Here is a 23,365-nt window from a genome sequence, read left to right as displayed (position 1 = left end):
AGTAGGGTTGGTTCGATGACTGTGAGGATGATGATCGTATGACTTGTTATTAATAACGAGTAGAAGTTGTATGATGATGATTAGTAGGACTTGTTATTATATATAATGATGCATGATGCGTGCATGAAGAGTTATTATATATCAGCGGGTGAAATGAACATGGATTGGATTGAAGTGAAGGCAACATGCATGTGGTGCGTGTCGAAAGTAGTACAATCCAAACTTGATCAAGTCCGGATTAGTATTACTTTCGACATGCACCACATGTTGCCTTCACTTCAATCTAAGCCATGTTTAGGCATAGCAGTACGTAGCGTTGGTAAACCAAGCACGGAGATATAAGAGAGGACACTTCTCTCTAATAGCTACCTAATAACAACCTAAATTAACCCCCCAAAACCCCCAAACCCCCCCCCTTTAAAAAAAACAAAAACCTCAGCTCCTGCCAGGTGCTGACGCGTGGATGCCTGTTGGTCCCGGTTGGTGGCACCAACCGGGACCAAAGGCCCTCCTGCCTGGGCTCCCCGCACCGGCCACGTGGACGACCTTTAGTCCCGGTTCGTGTAAGAACCGGGACTAAAGGGCTAGGGCATTAGTAACGACCCTTTAGTCCCGGTTCCTGAACCGGGACTAAAGGCCCTTATGAACCGGGGTAAAAGCCCCTTTTCCTACTAGTGTGACCAAACTTTAACCTATTGGAGGGAGGAGTTGGTGCGCAACACCTCTTACCTATGGATGCCTCGGTCATCCTAAGAATCCGTTTGTGCACCCCTAAGAGCATCTCCAACAGGCACATAAAAATTTCGCGCGCTAAAATAGTTTTAGCGCGCCACTGTAGCACCTTTACCTCGCCGGACCCAACATTGGTTTAGCAGATGCTCAAAAACATGCGCTCAAAAAAACACACAGTGTAAATTGTGAAGCGCGCGCAATCCGGCACCCCAAATTTGCAGCTTCTGATAGCGCCTTTTAGCGCGTGCACTATTTTACAGCTTCTGTTGGAGCTGTCCGGCGCCCAAAAAACACGAATTTTTGTGCGCGGAGCAGTTTTTGTGCGCATGTTGGAGATGCTCTAATATATCTGATTTTAGGTCTTGGGCTCATGATAAAAGAGGTATTTTCAGTGCCCGCTCAGCCTACCGAATGATGGTTCAGACCAAGTACAATCAAGAAGAGGGTCGCTATTTCATAAATCTGGGTCATCGACAACTGCTGCTGAAGGAGGGGATTTGGTATAAGCTTTGGAGTACTCTTGTCCCGTCGAATATAAAGGTATTTTTATGGAGAATATCTTTGCACTTGATATCAACTTTCAATATACCTAACAATCGCAGTATGGCTCCCTCCCTATGCTGCTCTTCGTTGCGAAGAGAAGACTTCTGGCGTCATGCTCTTCTAGACTGTTCCATGTCTAGAAGTGTATGGGCATTGGTAAATCCAGAAGTGGTGGAACATATGATTTTGACAGATGAGGGCAATGCAAATGAGTTGCTTTTTATGATAAAGGGTTCCTTATCGCATGCTGACTTTGTGATGATTGCAGTAACACTTTGGGCGATTTGGTCGGCCTGCTGAAAAGTGATCTATGAAAATGAGTTCCAACCGCTTGTTTCAACTCATCTGTTTGTCCAAAACTCTGCATGCGTGTTTTGGACAAAAATAAGAAAGAAGTTCAACCAAGGAAGAAAGAGTCTGGAAGGTTAACATGGACACTACCACCGATTGGTTTTGCCAAGTGTAATGTCGACGGAGCTGTTGCGCGACATGGGGGTGGACGAGCAGTTGCAGGAATTTGTAGAGATCACAATGACTTATACCTCAGGTTATCATCAATCACCTTCATTGATAATACTGATTTCCCAAACTTGGAAGCTTTGGCTTGGAGAGAAGCTCAAGCCTTGGCAGATGATCTAAATAGGTCCTCATCTCATCAGATAGTGCAACTGCCGTCAAGGATATTGCGGATAAAACTGGAGAACAACATGCAGCGGTAATCAAGGAGCTTATTACCCACAAGGGAATTTTTTAGGCTTGGAATTTCATGTATAAAACTAGAAGCGGATAGTTTGCAAAATTTTCTTTTTCTTTAGAGTTTGGTAGGCATGGCTTGTTGACAAAACCTCATGATATTGTAACAATCCCTATGAACATTGTTGATCAGTAAATACCGTTGTTCCCTCAAAATAAATAAATAAATCTAACAAGCAAAAATGTTGCTTCATGGAAAATTGACTTTCTCTTTTCATGGCATATCGGATCATCACGGCCTGAAATGTAATGTACCGATTCCGTGACACCTCGAGCCAGTCACACGAATGAGCGGTGCTCGATGAAACCATGGAGAGACGGTGCACCGTGCAGGCGGGTCGTTGCATTGCATAACTGCGTTGCCATTTCAGTCTACCTGCCTGCTTTATATGAGAGATGGCTAGTGTTGCCATTTTTTCAGCTCCGGTTTCACATGCGATGCCTCATGTGAACGTCCAAACTCCACACGCGGTTTCCATTGTCCATCTGGAGTTTTTCCCGGAACGGGAGCCTTGGGGCTGCCCTACTGGAGCCTTTGCTACACCTGAAATGAGAAACGAATTATTGTCGATCTACTCCATCGGTTGGCCGCTGGCCACTACTACTACTGTTTGCTCCGTTCATTCCATCGTTGGTTACAGAAAACCCTCCGCTCCACAGCGCATACTCTGCTCCATCTCTTACCGCTCTCTCCGCAAGCGTGCTCGGACACCATGGACGCTCCTCCGGCAGCCGCAGCGGCCAACAACGTGGCCAATCCACCGGCAGTGGCGGCGGCCAATCCTCCGGCGCCGGGAGCAGCGGTAATGTGCTTCACAATCATTGTTATGCCAGTGATTTTCTCAAAAGTACTGTTTTCCTTCATTTTCTAAAAGTGTTTCTAAAAAGAAGTACCTGATCGCTTGTGAACAACCCTTGTTAATTTTCATAGAAGTTGTACTAAACGGGCGACAAGTAATATGAATCTTAGGGGGGTACTATATTCCATAGAAGCTGCAGATAAAAACCCTTGTTAATTTTCATGATGAACATGTGCTTGAGTGCAGCTTTACTATCGCCGATGACTAGAGATGGAACATGTGCTTGAATGCTGGTAACTGAGCTGACCTGTTGAGCTGACTGCTGCAGGCTGCTTCTGCAGCGAATGCCAATGCCTGGAAGAAGAAGAAGAAGGACAACAAGTGTTGCATGATGTTTCTGGTCGTTGGGAAGACCTTCCTGGCTCTGCTGATGGTAGCTCTTGCAGCGAACAACGTGGCCAATTCTCCGGCGCCGGCAGCAGCGGTAATGTGCTTGACAATCTAGAAGACCAGAATCTGATCTTCTCAAGTATAGTACTGATTTCCATCATTTCCTAAGAAAACTCACTATTTTCCAACGAGCGATGTTTGCAGCTTTACTATTCCCGATGAGTTGAGATTGAACATGTGCTTGCATGCTGGTAATTAATGGTATCGCTGCTGAACTGAACTGAACTGACCCGTTTAGCTCAACTGTTGCAGGACGTTGCGCTGCTGATACTTTGGCTCCTCTCTTTGGCGATGAGCGTTGTTATGCTCGTGCTGCTGTGCATCGAAAAGTAGAGAATCTATATCACGTCTGGAGTAGATTGCAGGAGTGCGCCACCCGATCGATGAGGACGACGGTAAATAAGGTGACGCTAGTGTGTGTTAGGTTATCGTGTGTGGCCTGCGTGCCACCTGTGTGGGGCTTATAAGCTGTGTGCTGTACTACAATCATGTCTGAAGATAAAAGTAAACTAAACTCTCCTCCTACTTCTCGTCCATGTCTTCTTCTTCTTCTCTCCCAAGTTAGGCATTGTGAACCTCACGTACATCGGCAATCACGCCGGCAGTTGGTATCGACCGTGGGGCTGATTCCCGATTCTCGTGACCTTGAGCTGTAAATTCCCGGCGAACGGTTGAGGATCGGGCGGTCGATTTCATCGGAAACACATGAAGGCCTTACTGTTGTCACTCAAGCAACGCAGCGATGTGGAAGAGTATCAGCAGCAGTTCGAGGAGCTTTTGAATCAGGTTCCAGTGCGCGGTGATGGAAATATTAAACATGATGGTAATGCATGATCTGACTGAGGCAGAGCTTGTCCATAATGCCTTGTCCGGAACCGAATCTTCAGACAACCAAGTCCTGATGATTCTTGTCAGACCCCGGAAGCAGCTACAGCTTCCTCAATGCAGCCACGTTACACGAGAGCTCCTATGTACCCCATACGTCTAATTCTTTTTAGGAAAATGCTAAGCTTTATTGATGATAATTCACATGGAGTGGGATACAGATCGGATCGTGAGGGTTAGCCAACCAAACGTGGCGCCCTGAACCGAGAGTAAGGGGGTGCTTAGCTAGACTATGGGCTTCACCGTTGACGGCTTGCCCTTCAAAAATGAAATTACAATTAAAATTAGAAGCTTGAAGTTTTATTTTTGTAATCACCGACCTGTAGCGGCCCTGGCTGTTCTTCTTGATGTCATGTCGACCGGGTACGTTTAATAGGCACGGCTTCGCCGAACCCACGGACTCAGCCCACGAGCCATTTTTTATATATTTTTCTCTTTGGTTTTATAGTTGGTTTTCAACAATAAAAACTGCTGAATTTCCCGTGCACGTCAAATGGGCACCGGCTTCGCTGAAGGCAGGGCAAAATGGGCCAGCCCACTCAACCCACGAGGGATTTTGACTAATTTTTCTCTGTGGTTTTTAGTCGGTTTTCAACAATGCATAATCAAATATATATGTATTTTTAATTTTGGTTTGCGTGTTATTAATCTAAATATTTATATTCTTGCAGAAAAATTCTAAATATTTATATTCCATACAATGAAATCTCATTTAAATGTATCACCTAGTTGATCCTATATGCACGGTGCACGCTCCCATGGGGCAAGAACTAATTAAGAAGCTCAATTAAGAAACAACTTGCAATATACACTAAGGTCTATATGTTCAGTACGGACGGATCAAACTTTCTTTGGAGAACATTGGGATAACCTCCATGCCATCTAAGCGTTGTCCAATGGGGCAAATGGTGGTGAGTGTCCTTGTCCTTGGGTAGTAATATGCCAACTCCTTGCCTGTGTTGAGAAATATCCAGTCACCTTGGGGATCAAGAGCCAATGGTGTAGTCTCGTCCGACGAGTACTCGTCCCCGAGCTCGATCCGATGACCCAACAACCAATCTACTCCTTCCTCCAAGGTCCATATATCCATAGCGTTGGCTCTGTCGTCGGAGCAGACAACACAAATGCTGCCTAGGAGCTCAACGATGGACGTAACGCGCTCATATTCGCATCGAGGTCCCTGCAACACCTCGAATTCTTTGGTGCTAACGTCCAACGCCAACACCTCGCGTCGTCCTCATGAAGGCTCTGTGCAAATATCAGGATCCACCATCCAATAGAGTTTACCTCGCGCGTATGCCGGCTGCATGTCGGCGGCCGGCCTAGGGGGAGTGCTGATCGGAGTCCAGTGACACGAGGTATCAATGAGCTGGACAAAGCAGTCGAGCTGGTAGCTTCGAGTTGCGAAGTTTCTCTCTTGGTAGATGAGGAGCACCGGCACGTGCTTCTTCGTCCTTGCATCGTACCCCAACCCGATCCTTCCCGGAAAGAAGGATCCATCTTCGCCGTCGTACTCCTCAGATATGGGCTTGTAGTAGCCCACGCTTGGGTTGCAGATGAAATCCCATGAAGTACCCTTCCAGTCGATGCAGCTGCCGACGACTAGACCGTGCACGGGTTTGGAGGAGCATACCACTCTGCGATTAGAAGATGGCTGTTGGTGCTCATCCATTGGCTGTAGAGGAAAGAAGACGCCGTGGTAGGGCTCCAGGAGCATCACTTTCAGTAAGTTCTGATTTGCGTCGTGGAGTAGTGTGTGCTGTTGCATGAATCTGTCGCTCTTGACCACTGCGTGCCAGTCTTTGCACACATGGCTCAGTGAAGCAACGGAACGAGCCGGCAGCCGCTTGAGGACATCTGACCAAGCATTTCTCCATGGCGACGAGAAGATCATCTCCTAGTTCGTGCGGCCTACCGACACCAGGCTCTCCTCCAACAGGCCCACGGTATGGTGGGGTTCGCTTTCCATGATTGCATCGTCGACGTCGCAGCCCAGCATCGCCGGTGAGAACACAATCTCCGGGGCCGCCGCCTTGCGGCCGAGGTCCACCACAAAAACAGTTGACACACCTGTGGCGAACATGATCTTCTTGTTGCGGCCGCCGTCGTGGTAGATTTCGAGCGGATAGACCCATTTTGACGGCGGCAGCAGTGCACGCCAAGCTTGTCGCTGGATGCAGCAGAGCTGCTCCCACTGCCCACTTGCTCTCACGAGCCGCGAGATATAGAATGGGTCGTCGCCGCCACTCAGAGAAAGGCCATTATAATGGGCACACAGGCATCCATCCAACACAGCCAGCCCAAATGGAACATTCTCTAGTCCCGGCGGCGCCGACAACGAGCTGAAGGACTCGTCGGAAATGTCGAAAGTGGTAATGACGCCCTGGCCCTGGCGGTGGTGCTGGAGAAAGTGCAGATGTCCATTGAAGAACACGGCTGCCTCTGGCCGCGCAACGGAGGCGTGATGACTATTGCACGAGGCGGCCGGCTGGTGAGCGGCCGGCCTCCAGTGCACGGACACGCTGTCGAGCGGCAAGACCTCGCAACTCGCCGTTCCTTCGTCGTGCAGGGAGATGAGACGTACGACTTTATGTTGCTTCGCTTTGGAGATGTAACCCAGGCCGTAGGCCACTAGGCTGTTGTTGATGTGCCGCCGCTGCTGCCCGGACATGATCTTGGACGGTATCTCGCTGTCCGGGAGAAGCGAGAGCTCGCCGGTGCACGGGTTGCACAGGTAGTAGCCACGGAAGTACTTGCGGCGGAGCAGGACGAGGCCATGGCATGGCTTGGCGGTGAGCACCTCGACAGCGTAGTCCGGCTCAAGTCGCGGGAGAGGTAGGACGTCGGCGGTCAGCTGCTCCGCCGCCACAGAACCAGTGCCATGCCGCCATGCGTGGAAGCGGTACTGCGCAGTCGTGAACAGGAGCTTGGGCGGGCCTTCTCGTTGATTCGCTCGCTCGAGGTGGAGGTCGGTGAAGGAGGACGATGAGAGCGTGGCGGGCCACGTACGCGACAGGCAGCGGAAGCGGCGCACCGACTTGGCCGGCAGACGAGCAAATATCTCCACCAGCAGCTCCTCCGGCAACGCCGAATCTCCTGTCTGATGCCTCCGTTTCAGCGGTGGCTGCTCCATGGCATCTCGTGATTGATTCATCAGTTGGCAAGGGACAAGCTAGACTATCGAGTTCTGCTCTCACTTGGATACGGAGTGTGTGACCCGAGAGCTAACTGGCGGGAAACTAGCTAAGCCGGCCGGGTTCACAATTCATTTGGGTACTAAGAATAATCAGTTTTGCTAGAACTCATCTAGATGAGATATAGTTTGGTCTCATTCATCTTTTATAGCCATTGGATGTGATGCTATAAGATGCGTGTGTGCTGACGTGGGTTGTACCTGTTTTTGTTTCAAGGTGAATGAGACCAAATTATATCTCATCTAAATGAGTTCTAGGCACTCCCAAGAATAATTTTTAAGGACGCGTCTAGGGAGCAGCCGTTTGCTCCCTAGTGATCCCTGGCAGCCGGCTACAAAAGGAAGGTTTTGGTCCCCCTGGCAAAAAAGAAAACCGGCCGGTCCACCACAGTATCACGCGAATTGCATGTCCACCCTCCCACAACCCAACTCCACTTGATCCCCCCGTCACGTGACTCCAAGCCGTTCCCTTCTTCTGACCATACCCATCCGCGCATCCCCATCTTCTTCTCCCCCAAGCTATGAAAAAGAGGTGTGCCTCCTTCCCCTGATCTAGAAACCTTGGTTCACCCTGCAATGGCGGCATAGGGAGGTTGTCAGCCACAGGAAATTGACAAAAACTGAAAGGAAACTAAGCAAAAACACAAGGAGATCAGCTTTGCCTAGCTCTTCCATTTAATTTGCCAAACACCTACTCCTCTGTCTTGTTGATTCTTCCTGGAATTTTTGGACTCTTTTGTGCAGTTTTTTACAAACTACACACTCATCTAAATTGTGCTGCAACTTCTTTTTCAAGAGTGCTACTGAAAAGGATGAAAACAGTGCTATCATGCTCTGTTTACAACGTGTTACAATTCTGTTACTTGCTTATGAATTTGTTCTTGGCAAATTACACATTCTGTTTGAGCAAAAACAGTGCTATCATGAAGCAACTAAGTATATGATATACACACAACTTTGGTATCTTATGACATGGCAAAACATGAACCTTTTTGTACCTTATAAGAGGATGAACAGTGAGCTCATTATGGAAAAGAAGGGAAAAAACAAGGCTTTCTCCTAGCGGATCATTTGCTATATGTGGAGCAAAACAATGGCTGATTGGAGCAACTTGCATAATAAGATTAAGCAAAAACATAATATTGTCCAAGCAACTCATGAATAAGCTAGAAAAACATTCCTCTTGGGCATTTGTTTCCATTGTTCTTTGGTTCAACAGTGAAAATATGAGAAGAATATAAGTAAATGTGCAACTAAAAAACAAGAGAGACTGTTGCGCAGTTTAATTTACCTTGATTATAGGATATCCTTCAGCGTGATCTACCTCTTTTTCTCCTGTTCGGTCTCTTCAGATCTACCTCTTTTTCTGGATAGAGATAACACAAGTCTTAGGTATGAATGAACAAGAAAAACATCCAGGGGCAATGCATGCAACTTCATGTGCGTTGGAACAAAAAAGTAATCCAAAACCTGTGTAATATGTATTCAACCAGCAACTACGTGGGTGTTCCTAAGCAAGTTTGTGTTGAGATTTGGGCAAGTACATAATGTTCTACAGGCAACTGATGGTTTTGGGGTAAGAATAGAACCTAAATTCTTAAAAAGTGCAGCCAACATAAAAACACAGGCAAGTCACATGCTTAACATTAGCAAGTTTGTGGTAAGCTAGAAAGAAAAACAAAGAAGCCCTTGGAGAACATGTCTTAGGTTGTTTTTCCTTGGGGGGTTTTGGGGCTAGTTTGTGTTTTGGGTTTGTAGGTTGTAGGGTGCATGAACAGCTGAGTTGGTCTTGTAGGTATTTCGATTTTGTAAGGCAAGTTGTGTTGAGATGTAGGCAAGTACAGAATGCTTTGCAGGCAACTGATGGTTTTGTGGGGAAAACAATCACAGGTCCCTGGGAGAAGAAGGCACAAGTTCTACCTTTTTTTTATCCCATGTTTAAGACAACAATTAGTTCCCTTGTTTCCTCGTTTCTTGAGATCTTGGGCACCATTTGGTTAGATTCTGGCACATCTACTGCAAGGGCAAACAAAACGTAATTAGATGGGGGAAAAACTTGTTAAGCAACTGGGGAGCTTGGTTTGAGCAAGAATACTTCAGTTTGCAAGCAACTAGTGTATGTGTATGTATATGATGTTGTTCATAAAAGTTTTGGTAGCAATTATTATCAGTATTGTGGGCAACTAACTGGGAAAAAGTAGGCAACTGCAGGCAATTGGTAGGCAACTAGTGTGTGTGTGTGTGTATGTGTTTGGTGTTGTTTATGAAAGTTTTGTAGCAACTGTTGCCATGATTGCGAGCAACTAATTGCTGAATAGTAAGCAGACAATATGTAATTTGTAGGCAACTATTGTGTATGTATGTGTGTGGTGCTGTTTGTAGAAGTTTTGTAGCAACTGATGCCAAGATTGTAAGCAACTAACTTTGAAATAGTAAGCAATTGTAGGGGATTTGTAGGCAACTAGTGTGAAGAAGTGAACTTAAACATGCATGACTCTACACGTACTTGCGAGAAAAGGTGCCCTTCTACAACAATATATACTGTGTGTGTTGATAAAACTTTAGCAAAACAAGTTAGTGCACCCGTGATTTTAGGTGTGCCGGTTCTAGGTTACGTGTCAGACAAATTGTGTGTTTATGTTAGGCAACTTTGGACAACAAAAACAATGGAAAAAATGTTAGGGAACTGTTGGCACACTAGAAATGTAGGAAAAAATTAGGCAACTGTTGGCAATATTGCAGGCAAGTACTGCTTACTTTTGATCCCTGAACTTGCATGACTATATGCATCCTTGCTAAGAAAAAGGAGTCCCCTCCCCAACACTTGTTCTGTTTATGTATATGAAATTGTAGCAACTCTATGTCAACTTGTTAAGCAACTATTTGAAATTGTTGGGCAACTACATCCTAACAAAAATGAAACATGTTGTAAATAACAGATTGTCAAAGAAAATTACCTTAATATTGTGGTTGATTCCTATTAAGTTGTTGCTAGTTAATACCTTGCTGGACTGCACCAGATCACACATACCCCTGCATAAATGAAAAATAAAAAAACAATAACAAAAAACCAAAGATGGTTTATACCAACGACAGATTGTGGGGTGTGAACCAACTTTTTTAATACCCCCCCCCCACACACACACACACATTGTTGCAAATGTTGTGCAAGTGGCACATATCAATAAAGAAACTTGTCCCTAAACAAGAAACATAGTTTCAACGCAAAGTAAAATTGAACTAAAACAAACCACCATGTCTTTTAAAAGTAGTACTACAAAGTTTCACATATGTTCAAAAACCGCCTCCAAATTCAGAACAAAAAAGTCTGCATCACATTATCTGCAACTGCTCTTTTCAGACTCTGATTTGTATCCTGTAAAATGTAAAAAAGAAAACCATGATGTTATAGACTATGTAGATTTCTAGCTTGGAACAAGAAAACTATGTTGATTGATGAATGAATCTATGGAAAAAGAATACAAAAATTTGTTGTTTCATGTGACTGGATTTCTTTCATTCTTTTGTTCACTGATTGCTTCCCCTGCCGCTATTATGTGGATTATCCTTTATTTGACACTACAACAAGTTAAATTTGCCAAAAAATGTTTGTAAGTTGTGAGCCTTTTTCAATTTTTGAGCAAATTTATGCAGCAGGGGATGATCGACCTTAATGAATTGCCGGATGACGTTAATGATGAATTGCCACCTAATGTTGGAGTGGAAAATGGTGATCCCATGTCCTGCACACAACCTCCTGCCCATGGTGGTGAGGCAGTGAACAATGAAAAAGGACAACCCTAGCAACGGCTCGCGGACCAGAAGCAGGACGACGAAGAGGAGAGAGCACCGAAACAAAACGAAAGGAAGAGGGGAGGACAAAAGGCAAGCGGCAACACAGGATAAGGACAGTCCACCCACCCACCACCCTCCGCGCCGTCGAACAGTGCGGTGCCGTGCGAACGAATCGCAGCCGGGCGGCTTACCCGGCGGGCCACAGCGTGTACCCGTCGACGAACGACAACCGGGCATGTCGACGAAGCGCACCCACCCCGCGCCCCCTCGCCCCGACTCAGAAACCGCTCACACCCAAGCGGTCACCCACAGAGAGGAGAACCACCCGCGACGGCGTGCGCCGGCCCACCTGTAGATGAAATGGGCGAACGAGAGGAGAGGCGAAATGATCCAGAACCGGAGCCACCGAGCGGCCAGGATCACGACACGTCAGCAAGGCCGCACACATCGAACGGTCAGCAGGCAGATCGATCTGTGAGCTTCCTTATTCCAGCACAAATCAAGAATTGAGATGTCAAGCAACAAAAAACTAAACTATTGAATCAGCTTTCCCAAAAATTCCCCCTCCACCCCCACCCCTAAAAAAACTGCTCACGTGGTCGAAGCAACTCACTTAGTATGAATCAGACAAATCCTACAGTATTGTGAGGCAACTCATAACATCGCAAAAAGCTACACCTGAATGTTGGATTGATTCCCTTCCAAATCACACAGCACATTAGTTCCAGGCAACTCATACACTAGTGCCAGGCAACAAAAGAACACTATTCAAACAACTTGCCCAAAATCCCCCCCCCCCAATATCTCACTGCACATTAGTTTCAGGCAACTCATACAGTAGTGCCAGGCAACAAAAATACACTATTCAATAAACTTGCCCAAAATCCACCCCCCCCCCCAAATCTCACAACACATGAATTCCAGGAAACTCATAGACTAGAGCCAGGCAACTCCAATAGTATGATTCTGCCAACTCGTACAGTATTGTGAGGATATTCCCAACCTCGAAGAACTACGGATCTGGCAAAACAAAACCATACACTGGATGTTGAATCCCTAACCACCAACCTCACCCGTGGATCTGAAAGGAAATGGAGACAGAGGGTGCAGTTGGACCTTACCTCGCGATTTCAACAACAAGTCCACCGCAGCGTCACCGGTGACCTGCGTTCCGCACCAAAGCTCCTCCGATGCGCGGACCACCGCAGCCCAGCACTCCTTCAGTCGCGCGTACACCGCAGCCCGGCACTCCTTCAGCCGCGCACGCGCAGACAACCCAAATCCAGGCCCTCCTCAACCGAGCGTGCGCGCACCACCGAAGCACCCGCCCTCCTCTGTCGCATGCACACGAGGCCCGTACCACGACCTCTGCTTTCTCCGGTAGAGTGCAGATGCTGCGAGCGAGGAGGAGAGGATGTGGAGGGGATTGGGGAGAGAGCGAGGAGGGCGAGAGAGGATTGGGAGAGACAGCGGCGCTCTCCAGGGCAGTTTCGAGATGTGCGCCGAACGGGCGAGAAGTGGCGGCCCCACCCAGGCGACATCGTGTCGTGGCGAACGACGAACGGTCCCGACAACAAAACAACTAGTCGTGATCGCGCGCCTACGCCTCGCATCGGACGGCTGTCCACGCGAGTGCTCGCGACGGCAAACGAGCAGTCGTGCACTTTTTAGCATTTAGGAATTTGGACGCGTCTAGGGAGCAGCCGTTTGCTCCCTAGCGATCCCTGGCAGCCGGCCACAAAAGGAAGGTTTTGGTCCCCCTGGCAAAAAAGGAAACCGGCCGGTCCACCACTGTATCACGCAAATTGCATGTCCACCCTCCCACAACCCAACTCCACTTGGTCCCCCCGTCACGTGACTCCAAGCCGTTCCCTTCTTCTGACCATACCCACCCGCGCATCCCCATCTTCTTCTCCCCAAGCTACGAAAAAGAGGTGTGCCTCCTTCCCCTGATCTAGAAACCTTGGTTCACCCTGCAATGGCGGCATAGGGAGGTTGTCAGCCAAAGGAAATTGACAAAAACTGAAAGGAAACTAAGCAAAAACACAAGGATATCAGCTTTGCCTAGCTCTTCCATTTAATTTGCCAAACACCTACTCCTCTGTCTTGTTGATTCTTCCTGGAATTTTCGGACTCTTTTGTGCAGTTTTTTACAAACTGCACACTCATCTAAATTGTGCTGCAACTTCTTTTTCAAGAGTGCTACTGAAAAGGATGAAAACAGTGCTATCATGCTCTGTTTACAACGTGTTACAATTCTGTTACTTGCTTATGAATTTGTTCTTGGCAAATTACACATTCTGTTTGAGCAAAAACAGTGCTATCATGAAGCAACTAAGTATATGATATACACACAACTTTGGTATCTTATGACATGGCAAAACATGAACCTTTTTGTACCTTATAAGAGGATGAACAGTGAGCTCATTATGGAAAAGAAGGGCAAAAACAAGGCTTTCTCCTAGCGGATCATTTGCTATATGTGGAGCAAAACAATGGCTGATTGGAGCAACTTGCATTATAAGATTAAGCAAAAACATAATATTGTCCAAGAAACTCATGAATAAGCTAGAAAAACATTCCTCTTGGGCATTTGTTTCCATTGTTCTTTGGTTCAACAGTGAAAATATGAGAAGAATATAAGTAAATGTGCAACTAAAAAACAAGAGAGGCTGTTGCGCAGTTTAATTTACCTTGATTATAGGATATCCTTCAGCATGATCTACCTCTTTTTCTCCTGTTCGGTCTCTTCAGATCTACCTCTTTTTCTGGATAGAGATAACACAAGTCTTAGGTATGAATGAACAAGAAAAACATCCAGGGGCAATGCATGCAACTTCATGTGCGTTGGAACAAAAAAGTAATCCAAAACCTGTGTAATATGTATTCAACCAGCAACTACGTGGGTGTTCCTAAGCAAGTTTGTGTTGAGATTTGGGCAAGTACATAATGTTCTACAGGCAACTGATGGTTTTGGGGTAAGAATAGAACCTAAATTCTTAAAAAGTGCAGCCAACATAAAAACACAGGCAAGTCACATGCTTAACATTAGCAAGTTTGTGGTAAGCTAGAAAGAAAAACAAAGAAGCCCTTGGAGAACATGTCTTAGGTTGTTTTTCCTTGGGGGGTTTTGGGGCTAGTTTGTGTTTTGGGTTTGTAGGTTGTAGGGTGCATGAACAGCTGAGTTGGTCTTGTAGGTATTTCGATTTTGTAAGGCAAGTTGTGTTGAGATGTAGGCAAGTACAGAATGCTTTGCAGGCAACTGATGGTTTTGTGGGGAAAACAATCACAGGTCCCTGGGAGAAGAAGGTACAAGTCCTACCTTTTTTTATCCCATGTTTAAGACAATAATTAGTTCCCCTATTTCCTCCTTTCTTGAGATCTTGGGCACCATTTGGTTAGATTCTTGCACATTTACTGCAAGGGCAAACAAACGTAATTAGATGGGGGGAAAACTTGTTAAGCAACTGGGGAGCTTGGTTTGAGCAAGAATAGTTCAGTTTGCAAGCAACTAGTGTATGTGTATGTATATGATGTTGTTCATAAAAGTTTTGGTAGCAATTGTTATCAGTATTGTGGGCAACTAACTGGGAAAAGTAGGCAACTGCAGGTAATTGGTAGGCAACTAGTGTGTGTGTGTATGTGTTTGGTGTTGTTTATGAAAGTTTTGCAGCAACTGTTGCCATGATTGCGAGCAACTAATTGCTGAATAGTAAGCAGACAGTATGTAATTTGTAGGCATCTATTGTGTATGTATGTGTGTGGTGCTGTTTGTAGAAGTTTTCTAGCAACTGATGCCAAGATTGTAAGCAACTAACTTTGAAATAGTAAGCAATTGTAGGGGATTTGTAGGCAACTAGTGTGAAGAAGTGAACTTAAACATGCATGACTCTACACGTACTTGCGAGAAAAGGTGCCCTTCTACAACAATATATACTGTGTGTGTTGATAAAACTTTAGCAAAACAAGTTAGTGCACCCGTGATTTTAGGTGTGCCGGTTCTAGGTTACGTGTCAGACAAATTGTGTGTTTATGTTAGGCAACTTTGGACAACAAAAACAATGGAAAAAATGTTGGGAACTGTTGGCACACTAGAAATGTAGGAAAAAATTAGGAAACTATTGGCAATATTGCCGGCAAGTACTGCTTACTTTTGATCCCTGAACTTGCATGACTATATGCATGCTTGCTAAGAAAAAGGAGTCCCCTCCCCAACACTTGTTCTGTTTATGTATATGAACTTTATAAGTAACTTGACTAGAATTACGTGTAGATCATCGTGGTGCATCTTAACTTGCTGTTTAACAACTTGAACATAAGGTTTATTCAGATCTGGACCAATTTCGAAATTTGCATATGGGGACTTACCGGAATGGTTATATGTTGTTTCCGGCCTCATTTAAACTTGCTTTGATGTGTTGCTCTTGTATGCATCATCTCTTGCCATGCGTAGCCTCATGTAGCCTTGTCATGCATCATACTTGATTGAGCATCATTCCTTGTTCATGTGTGGTGTGTTTACCATGTTGTGTGCTTCTTCTCGATAGTTCCCGTTTCGTTGCGATCGTGAGGATTCGTTCGACTACGCTTGGTTCGTCTTCGTGGCTTCATCTTCTTCATGGACTCGTTCTTCTTCCTAGCGGGATTTCAGGCAAGATGACCGTCACCTTGGATCTCATTACTATCATTGCTATGGTAGATGCCTCGATGCTATCGCTATGCCGCGTTACCTACCACTTGCTTATCAAGCCTCCCAAATTGCCATGAACCTCTAACCTTCGTCACCCTTCCTAGCAAACCGTTGTTTGGCTATGTTACCGCTCTGCTCAGCCCCTCTTACAGCGTTGCTAGTTGCAGGTGAAGATGAAGATTGCTCCATGTTGGATTATGTTTATGTTGGGATATCACAATATCTCTTATATTATTAATACATCTATATACTTGGTAAAGGGTGGAAGACTCGGCCTTATGCCTGGTGTTTTGTTCCACTCTTGCCGCCCTAGTTTCTGTCATATCGGTATTATGTTCCCGGATTTTGCGTCCCTAACGCGGTTGGGTGTTATGGGAACCCCTTGACAGTTCGCTTTGAATAAAACTCCTCCAGCAAGGCCCAACCTTGGTTTTACATTTGCCTAACAACCTATTACCCCCTTCCCTTGGGTCGGCCAACCCGAGGGTCATCTTTATTTAGCCCCCCCGGGCCAGTGCTTCTCTAAGTGCTGGTCCGAACCGAGCCGCCTGCGGGGCCACCTCGGGGAAACTCGAAGTCTGGTTTTACTCGTAGCCTGTCTCATCTGGTGTTGCCCTGAGAACGAGATATGTGCAGCTCCTATCGGGATTGTCGTCACATCGGGCGGTCTTGCTGGTCTTGTTTTACCATTGTTGAAATGTCTTGTAACCGGGATTCCGAGACTGATCGGGTCTTCCCGGGAGAAGGAATATCCTTCGTTGATCGTGAGAGCTTATCATGGGCTAAGTTGGGACACCCCTGCAGGGTTTTGAACTTTTGAAAGTCGTGCCTGCGGTTATGTGGCAGATGGGAATTTGTTGATATCCGGTTGTAGTAAACTTGAAGTAAACTCTTCTAAAATACACCAACTGCGTGCGTAACCGTGACTGTCTCTTTTCGGGGTTGTTCGAGAGGAGAACACGGGTTTTTGGGTTATGTTTGATGTAAGTAGGAGTTCAGGATCACTTCTTGATCATTACTAGTTGGCGACCGTTTGCTTAGCTCCTCTTCTCGCTCTTGTTTCGTAAGTTAGCCACCATACTGTGCTTAGTCGCTGCTACAACCTCACCACTTTACCCCTTCCTTACCCATTAAGCTTTGCTAGTCTTGATACCCATGGTAATACTTATCAAAACCCGTGCCCGCGGTTATGTGGCAGATGGGAATTTGTTGATATCCGGTTGTAGTAAACTTGAAGTAAACTCTTCTAAAATACACCAACTGCGTGCATAACCGTGACTGTCTCTTTTCAGGGTTGTTCGAGAGGAGAACACGGGTTTTTGGGTTATGTTTGACGTAAGTAGGAGTTCAGGATCACTTCTTGATCATTACTAGTTAGCGACTATTTGCTTAGCTCCTCTTCTCGCTCTTGTTTCGTAAGTTAGCCACCATACTGTGCTTAGTCGCTGCTGCAACCTCACCACTTTACCCCTTCCTTACCCATTAAGCTTTGCTAGTCTTGATACCCATGGTAATGGGATTGCTGAGTCCTCGTGGCTCACAGATTACTACAACAACAGTTGAAGTTACAGGTTATGCGATGATCATGACGCGAGAGCGATGTTTACTTGTTTTGGAGTTCTTCTACTTCTCCTTCGATCAGGGGATAGGTTCCAGGTTGGCAGCCTGGGCTAGCAGGGTGGATATTGTTTGAGTTTCTGTGTATGTTTCATCCGTAGTCGGATGTTGCTCTCATGTATGATGTTGATGTATTCTTTGAGGCGTTTGTGCCTTATGTATGTATCCCCAACTATTATGTAATGGTATGATGTAATGATATCCACCTTGCAAAAGTGTTTCCAATATGCGGGTCTATCCTTGGTGGGACCTTCGAGTCACTCTCAGATAGGGTCGCATATTGGGCGTGATAAGTTGGTATCAGAGCCTCGACCGACCATAGGAGCCCCCTTGATTGATCTCGTAGTTTGGCCGATGTCGAGTCTAGAAGAAAACTGTTTTCGGAGTCTAGTTATATCGGAGAGTAGGAATTATTTTTACTCCTCAGCCCCTTCGTCGCTTTGGTAAGGAATCTTGACGTAGGTGTTTTGAATTACTCCTCTTCCCTTTCAAATGTTCTTTAGGATCACGCGGTTAGTTTTTCGTTCGTTGTTCCTCAGCTCTTTGCATCCGGTGCATTTCTCGTCAAGGTGATTCGACCCTCTCCGTTTTTGCAAGTTCAATCCTCAGTTGTCTTTCTTTTTCCCACCCGCCCACCCTTCTGCTTCTCGGAGCCAGAGTCCGTAATCGAGTATCCATCCTACTCGTGTGAAGCCTTTGCATTCTTTCCTCAAGTATTTCAACTCTTCAAGCTATTCGTGGGTTCTCCCTTCCGAGTTGCCTGTGTTTTTCCCGCCCTCCCACCCCTTTTATTCCCGGAGTCTGAGCCTCTATTCGATCATCTATTTCATTCGTGCGGAGTATCTTTAGTCTTTCCTCAATTGTCTCAACCGGTGAATTCTCGTCTTGTTAATCATTGTTCGTCTCGTTTTTCTTTCCGATGGATCAAATTCAAGTTCTCGGGTTGATCATATTCCTTAAGTGTTTCCCCTTGCTTGTTCGCCTCTCGCCATTTAATCATTCCGGAGTGATGAAGACATCTCAGAAGATTCGTGTTTGCATTCAATCATTTCGAGGTTGTCACCTCATTCAAGTCTTTCACTTGTTTTGGTGCATCATTTCTCTTTCAACAATCCTTTCCAACGGTGTTTCTTTTCAGTGGGCCCTAACCCACAGGTCTTTCCTAGGATCTTACCTGACTCTTCTAATTTTCCCGGAGGTATTCTCTAGTTCTTTTGAAATTGGACGTAAGTATGAATTTCATCAGTCAGATGCCTTCTCCAAGATAGCTTCCAAATTCTTTCATGTTCGGGTCAATCTTTCCTCTTTTCATTCTCCCGGAGTACCTCAACAAATTTGGGTGATGTGCCTCGTCGTCATTTTCAACATTTGAAGACCGAAGAAGAATTTCTCTTAAATCTTGTCCGTTCTCCCGGAGATTCGCGGGCTAGCTCGATGTTACCCTATCAAATTGTTTCTAGTCGTGCAATTATTTTCATCCATCCGGAGTATTTCAGGAGTTGCTTTCTCTCTCAATCATCCGAAGGCCATCTTTTCGGAATATTTCTTTGCTCCAAGTTTTCAGCTCTGTTTGTTCCTATATTTGTACCGGTGCTTCGTTCAAGTATTCTTCAATCAGTTCGTGATCTCTTCGTTCTCTTGTCTCTAAATTCCCTCAAGTATCTTCGTGCTTGCTCTCATTCTTCCCGGCGAGTCTTTCTCTTTTCTTCGTTCATTTTCATTTCTAACGGTGGTTCGTTCAACATTCATATTCCTTGTCGGCATATCAATTAATTCGTTCTTTCCAAATCCTACCGGTGGTTCATGGAGACTTTCCCAAATTTTGCGCTATATCCCCCCCTTAATCTTTTCCAACGTGAATAAGTAGTATGCAAATCCATGGTTTCTCATCAATTTAATTGGTGAAGGATACGCATAACATAATTCTTATTCTTGTTGCATCTAGTTGATTAATCCCTTCCTTCGGAATTTGTTCGTGTTGAATATATTCTAATCCCAAGTGTTTCCATCTTTCTTTTCCGGAGTCCCTAGTCTTCTCGCTTGTCTCGTCGCGAAGCTCCATCTTAATCATCACAAGACTTTTATCTTATTCTTTCCACCCCTCAATTCAATCTCGTCATCCTTTGTTACCGGAGTATTTCACGGTGGTTCATCAGTATTTAATTCATTCTTCAAGAGTTCATCCAGGTTCTTGTTGGAGGAGCTCAAGTATCTTTCCTTCTTGTTTCTCAAAGTGCAATTAATTCTCTGTATTCTTTTGAAAGTGGAGTTTTGCATTTCTTCGTCCTCCTCAGCTATTTCAACCATTTCCGTTTGTGGTCGGTTATCACCTCGTAATTCTGAGATGTTATAAGTCCACAACAAGCTTATTCTTTTGTTGTTGATTTTCCAACAACTCCATTCAATGCTTCCTTCTATGGATGCTTTCTATTTCATTCGTGGTAGAAGTGGTCATCTTCTTCCCCGTTCTTCTCATTCCAATCTTTCAAGTATTCCGGAGGCATTGTGTTGAGGATATGACCATTAGAGTCACCCGCCCCGGAGGGCCCGGGTTACGTCATAATGATCATCACATGAAGCCCAGTACCATGCTTGAGGATGGCGGATCAATAATGGGCTTAAGACCCGGAGGCGGCTTAAGGCCCGTAGTGATAACCCGCCGTTATGACAAGACTTGTAATGTAAGGCAAGAGTAGTTAAGAGTCTGAGCCGGATACTGTTATAAGACGGCCGGGACTCTGAAAGCCGCGGGGCGTCAACCTCTCTATATAAAGGGATGACCCGGTGGCGGTTCAGGGGGGAGGCAACAGATCGAGAGCCAGGCATAGCGATTAAGCTCCCTGGTCATCGAAACCCTAAGTAATACCACCTCAACTGGACGTAGGCTTTTACCTTCACCGTAAGGGGCCGAACCAGTATAACCCTCGTGTTCCTTGTCCCGCTTAACCCCTTTAAGCTTCCTAGCTGCGATGGCTCCACGACTAAGTCCTTGCACGAGGACATCTGCCGTGACAATTCCACGACAGTTGGCGCCCACCGTGGGGCCTGCGCACGGTGGATTTGAGTTCTTGAAGGGCAGCTTCGAAGGGCTCAAGGGATACGCTGTGGGCCGGATGACCAAGAGTCGCCGCGGCAAGCTCTACATCGACGATGCAAACTGGGGCCCCGACGCCGGCTCAATCGAGTACGTGTACCGGGTCCCCTTCGGCGGAATCCATGTCTTTATTGGCAAGATTGGTGAGTCGGGCCTTGAGCCGGACCTCTGTGCCGATCTCATCTAGACGGCTCAGCGTGCACGACCCGCCTGGACTCTGCCTACCTTGAAGCCTGCCTTCGTGGGATGTGTCCATGGAGGACTCTCTGAAAGATCTGGATCTGGCGAGGAGACGGCCGCTTGCTCTGACGGCGAGTCATCCACAGAGGAGGCCGACTCGTTATACCAACTTCAAGATGGCAGGCTCAGGGGTTGTTCCGATGGCGACAGCATTCCGGACCCCTTTGAGCCGCCGAGCCGGGTTGGAATCTTCATGGCTGGCGCACAACCTGTTAAAAACCCCGCCGCCGGGGCAGGAAGCCCTGTGCCCTCGCCGGCTCAGGTGCTGATGGATCTCACAGACAAGATGGCGGCCCTGTTAACCGCTACGGTCGCCCCAGCGGATCAAGCTCAGCATGACGCGGAGGTGGCACAGTTAAAATTGGATCTAGCAAAAGCCAAGGAGGATCTGGCGGCGGAAGGGATCAGGATGGCTGCAGAGAGGGTGGCTCTCGACGCCCAGACTCAGCTGATTCAGGCGCAGTCTTTCCGGCTCACCATGGATCAGAACGCGTCCAATGAGGTCATGAGAAGGAGGCATCAAAAGGCCGATCTCGACTCCCTCCGGTTTACGATCCTCGAAACCTCTTCAACACGCCTGGTGCAGGGCCCAGTAACCCGCCAGAGATCACGGCGCCCGGGGCTGGAACGTCAATTCAGCCCCAAGTGATGGGGCTTCCCCGGGTGAACGCTGCCCCACCTCAGTATGTGCCAATACCATCGGGTCATTATGCCAACCCGTTGGAAAACATGGTCGCCGTGGCGGCACGACTGGCGGCTCTCCCAATCGATGGCGACTCTCTGACGGTGGTTGAAATCCGCCGGGTCAGAGAACTCCTTCAGACGGCTCTGGCGCAACAGGAGGCATATTCATATAGCCGGGACAGGATTCATTCAACCCCTCGCCCAGGCCGGAGCCCGAGTTATAGCAGACACATGGTCTTAGCGACCGGCTCTAGCAATGTCCGATGCCGTGACTTGCCTCCAGGCCATGGCCCGGTTCATAATGGAGCTTTTAACGCGGTAGACCAAGACAGAGCACGACAAGAGGCGGAGCAGGCGGCTCAGTTGACGGCTTACCAGCCACTCCCGGCTTCTCCGACGGCTTCCACGGATGCGGGTATACCTACAAGGACTGGAGGTGTTCCTTGTCTGGTGCCAGCTCTCCGTAATGAACGTCTGCCCAAGGATTTCAAGGGGCCTAGGAAGGTACCTAATTACACGGCTGATTTACAACCCGGAGCATGGATCGAGAGTTACGAGATGGATATGGAGTTGCTGGAGGTCAGCGAAGCGGCAATGGCCAAGTACTTCACCATGATGTTAGATGGGACTGCCCGCACTTGGTTGAAAGGACTGCCACCGAACTCTATCGGGTCTTGGGCTGAGCTAAAAGCCCGGTTCATCCAAAACTTCAAAGATACATGTAGGCAGTCTATGTCAATTGTGGATTTGACTAACTGTAAGCAGCAAGAGGGTGAGTCTACAACCCATTGGGTTCGCCGGGTCAAAGAGATAATACATTCATCTGATAAGATGGATGCCGGCTCTGCAGTCTTAATGTTAGAGCAGAATTGTCGTTTTGCGCCCCTGAAGATGAAACTCGGGCGGCTCAAGCATGATTGCAATGATATGGGTACGCTGATGGCGGCTCTGGTCAAGTACGCCGACTCTGATAGTACGAAGGATCCCGCGTCGGATGATGAAAGGACAGGGAAGGGAAAACGGAACGGCAATGGCAAGGGCCCCCAGCATAACCCGGCGAACCAAGGAGGTAACAAGCGTAAGGCTGATGGCAGTATGGAATTTGTGGCCAACGCCAATTCACAGGGTAGCAACCACCGGCGCAAGGGGAGACCACCTCCCCGAGCCGGCGGGTCAGGCCCGACGCTTGAACAATTGTTGAATGAGCCTTGCCCAAGGCATGGCTCTAGGGAAAAGCCGGCCACTCATCTATGGAAGGACTGCGCAATCATGAAGGCCTTTAAAAATTCCAATGTTTTCAATAGCAACAGTGGCCCGGGCGGCGGTTCAGGCGCTGGCGGCTTTCATGGCCCGGGCGGCGGTTCAAATTCCAATTCTCAGAATGTTCAAGGGGGCTTTAATCAGCAGTCCGGCCAGGGTCATCAGCAGCAGCAGGGGGGATACCAGACTAATCCAAAGCAGCTCAATGGCGAGCAGTATCACGTATTTACTACCAGTCTGTGCAAGTGAGAGCAGAAGCTCCATAAAAGGGATGTGAATGCTGTTGAGCCGGCGGTTCCACGCTATTTAAGATGGTCTGAGCAGCCTATTGTGTGGAGTAGGGAAGATCATCCTCCCCGGGTTGATAATCCAGGTCACCTGGCCTTGGTGGTGGCTCCTCAGGTTGGGGGGTATAAATTCACTAAAGTGCTCATGGACGGAGGCAGCAGCATCAACATCCTCTACTATGAGACCTTCCATCGTATGGGTTTAACTGATAAAAACCTCAGCCAGTCCAATACTGTTTTCCATGGTGTGGTGCCCGGCAAGTCAGCATATCCGGTCGGTAAGATCGAGCTGGAAGTGGCCTTTGGAGATGAGTATAACCACAGGGCAGAAAAACTAACCTT

At 47.0% G+C, this 23,365-nt stretch overlaps 1 protein-coding gene across 1 annotated transcript; it reads right to left on the bottom strand.

Moving 5' to 3' along the window:
• Positions 1-6,060: 6,060 nt before the first annotated feature.
• LOC109756010 (F-box/kelch-repeat protein At3g23880-like) lies at positions 6,061-7,296 on the bottom strand. Its single transcript, XM_020314882.1, has one exon. It carries the CDS (start codon positions 7,294-7,296, stop codon positions 6,061-6,063), a length of 1,236 nt encoding a protein of 411 aa, XP_020170471.1.
• Positions 7,297-23,365: the final 16,069 nt, after the last annotated feature.

Source organism: Aegilops tauschii, chromosome 4, assembly GCF_002575655.3.
Source record: "Aegilops tauschii subsp. strangulata cultivar AL8/78 chromosome 4, Aet v6.0, whole genome shotgun sequence".
NCBI classification, from domain to species: Eukaryota; Viridiplantae; Streptophyta; class Magnoliopsida; order Poales; family Poaceae; genus Aegilops; species Aegilops tauschii.
This window is presented reverse-complemented; position numbering and strand designations above follow the sequence as displayed.

Excerpts from the sequence above, each read along its gene's own strand:
- LOC109756010 (XM_020314882.1), bottom strand. The coding sequence starts at position 7,296 with ATGGAGCAGCCACCGCTGAAACGGAGGCATCAGACAGGAGATTCGGCG.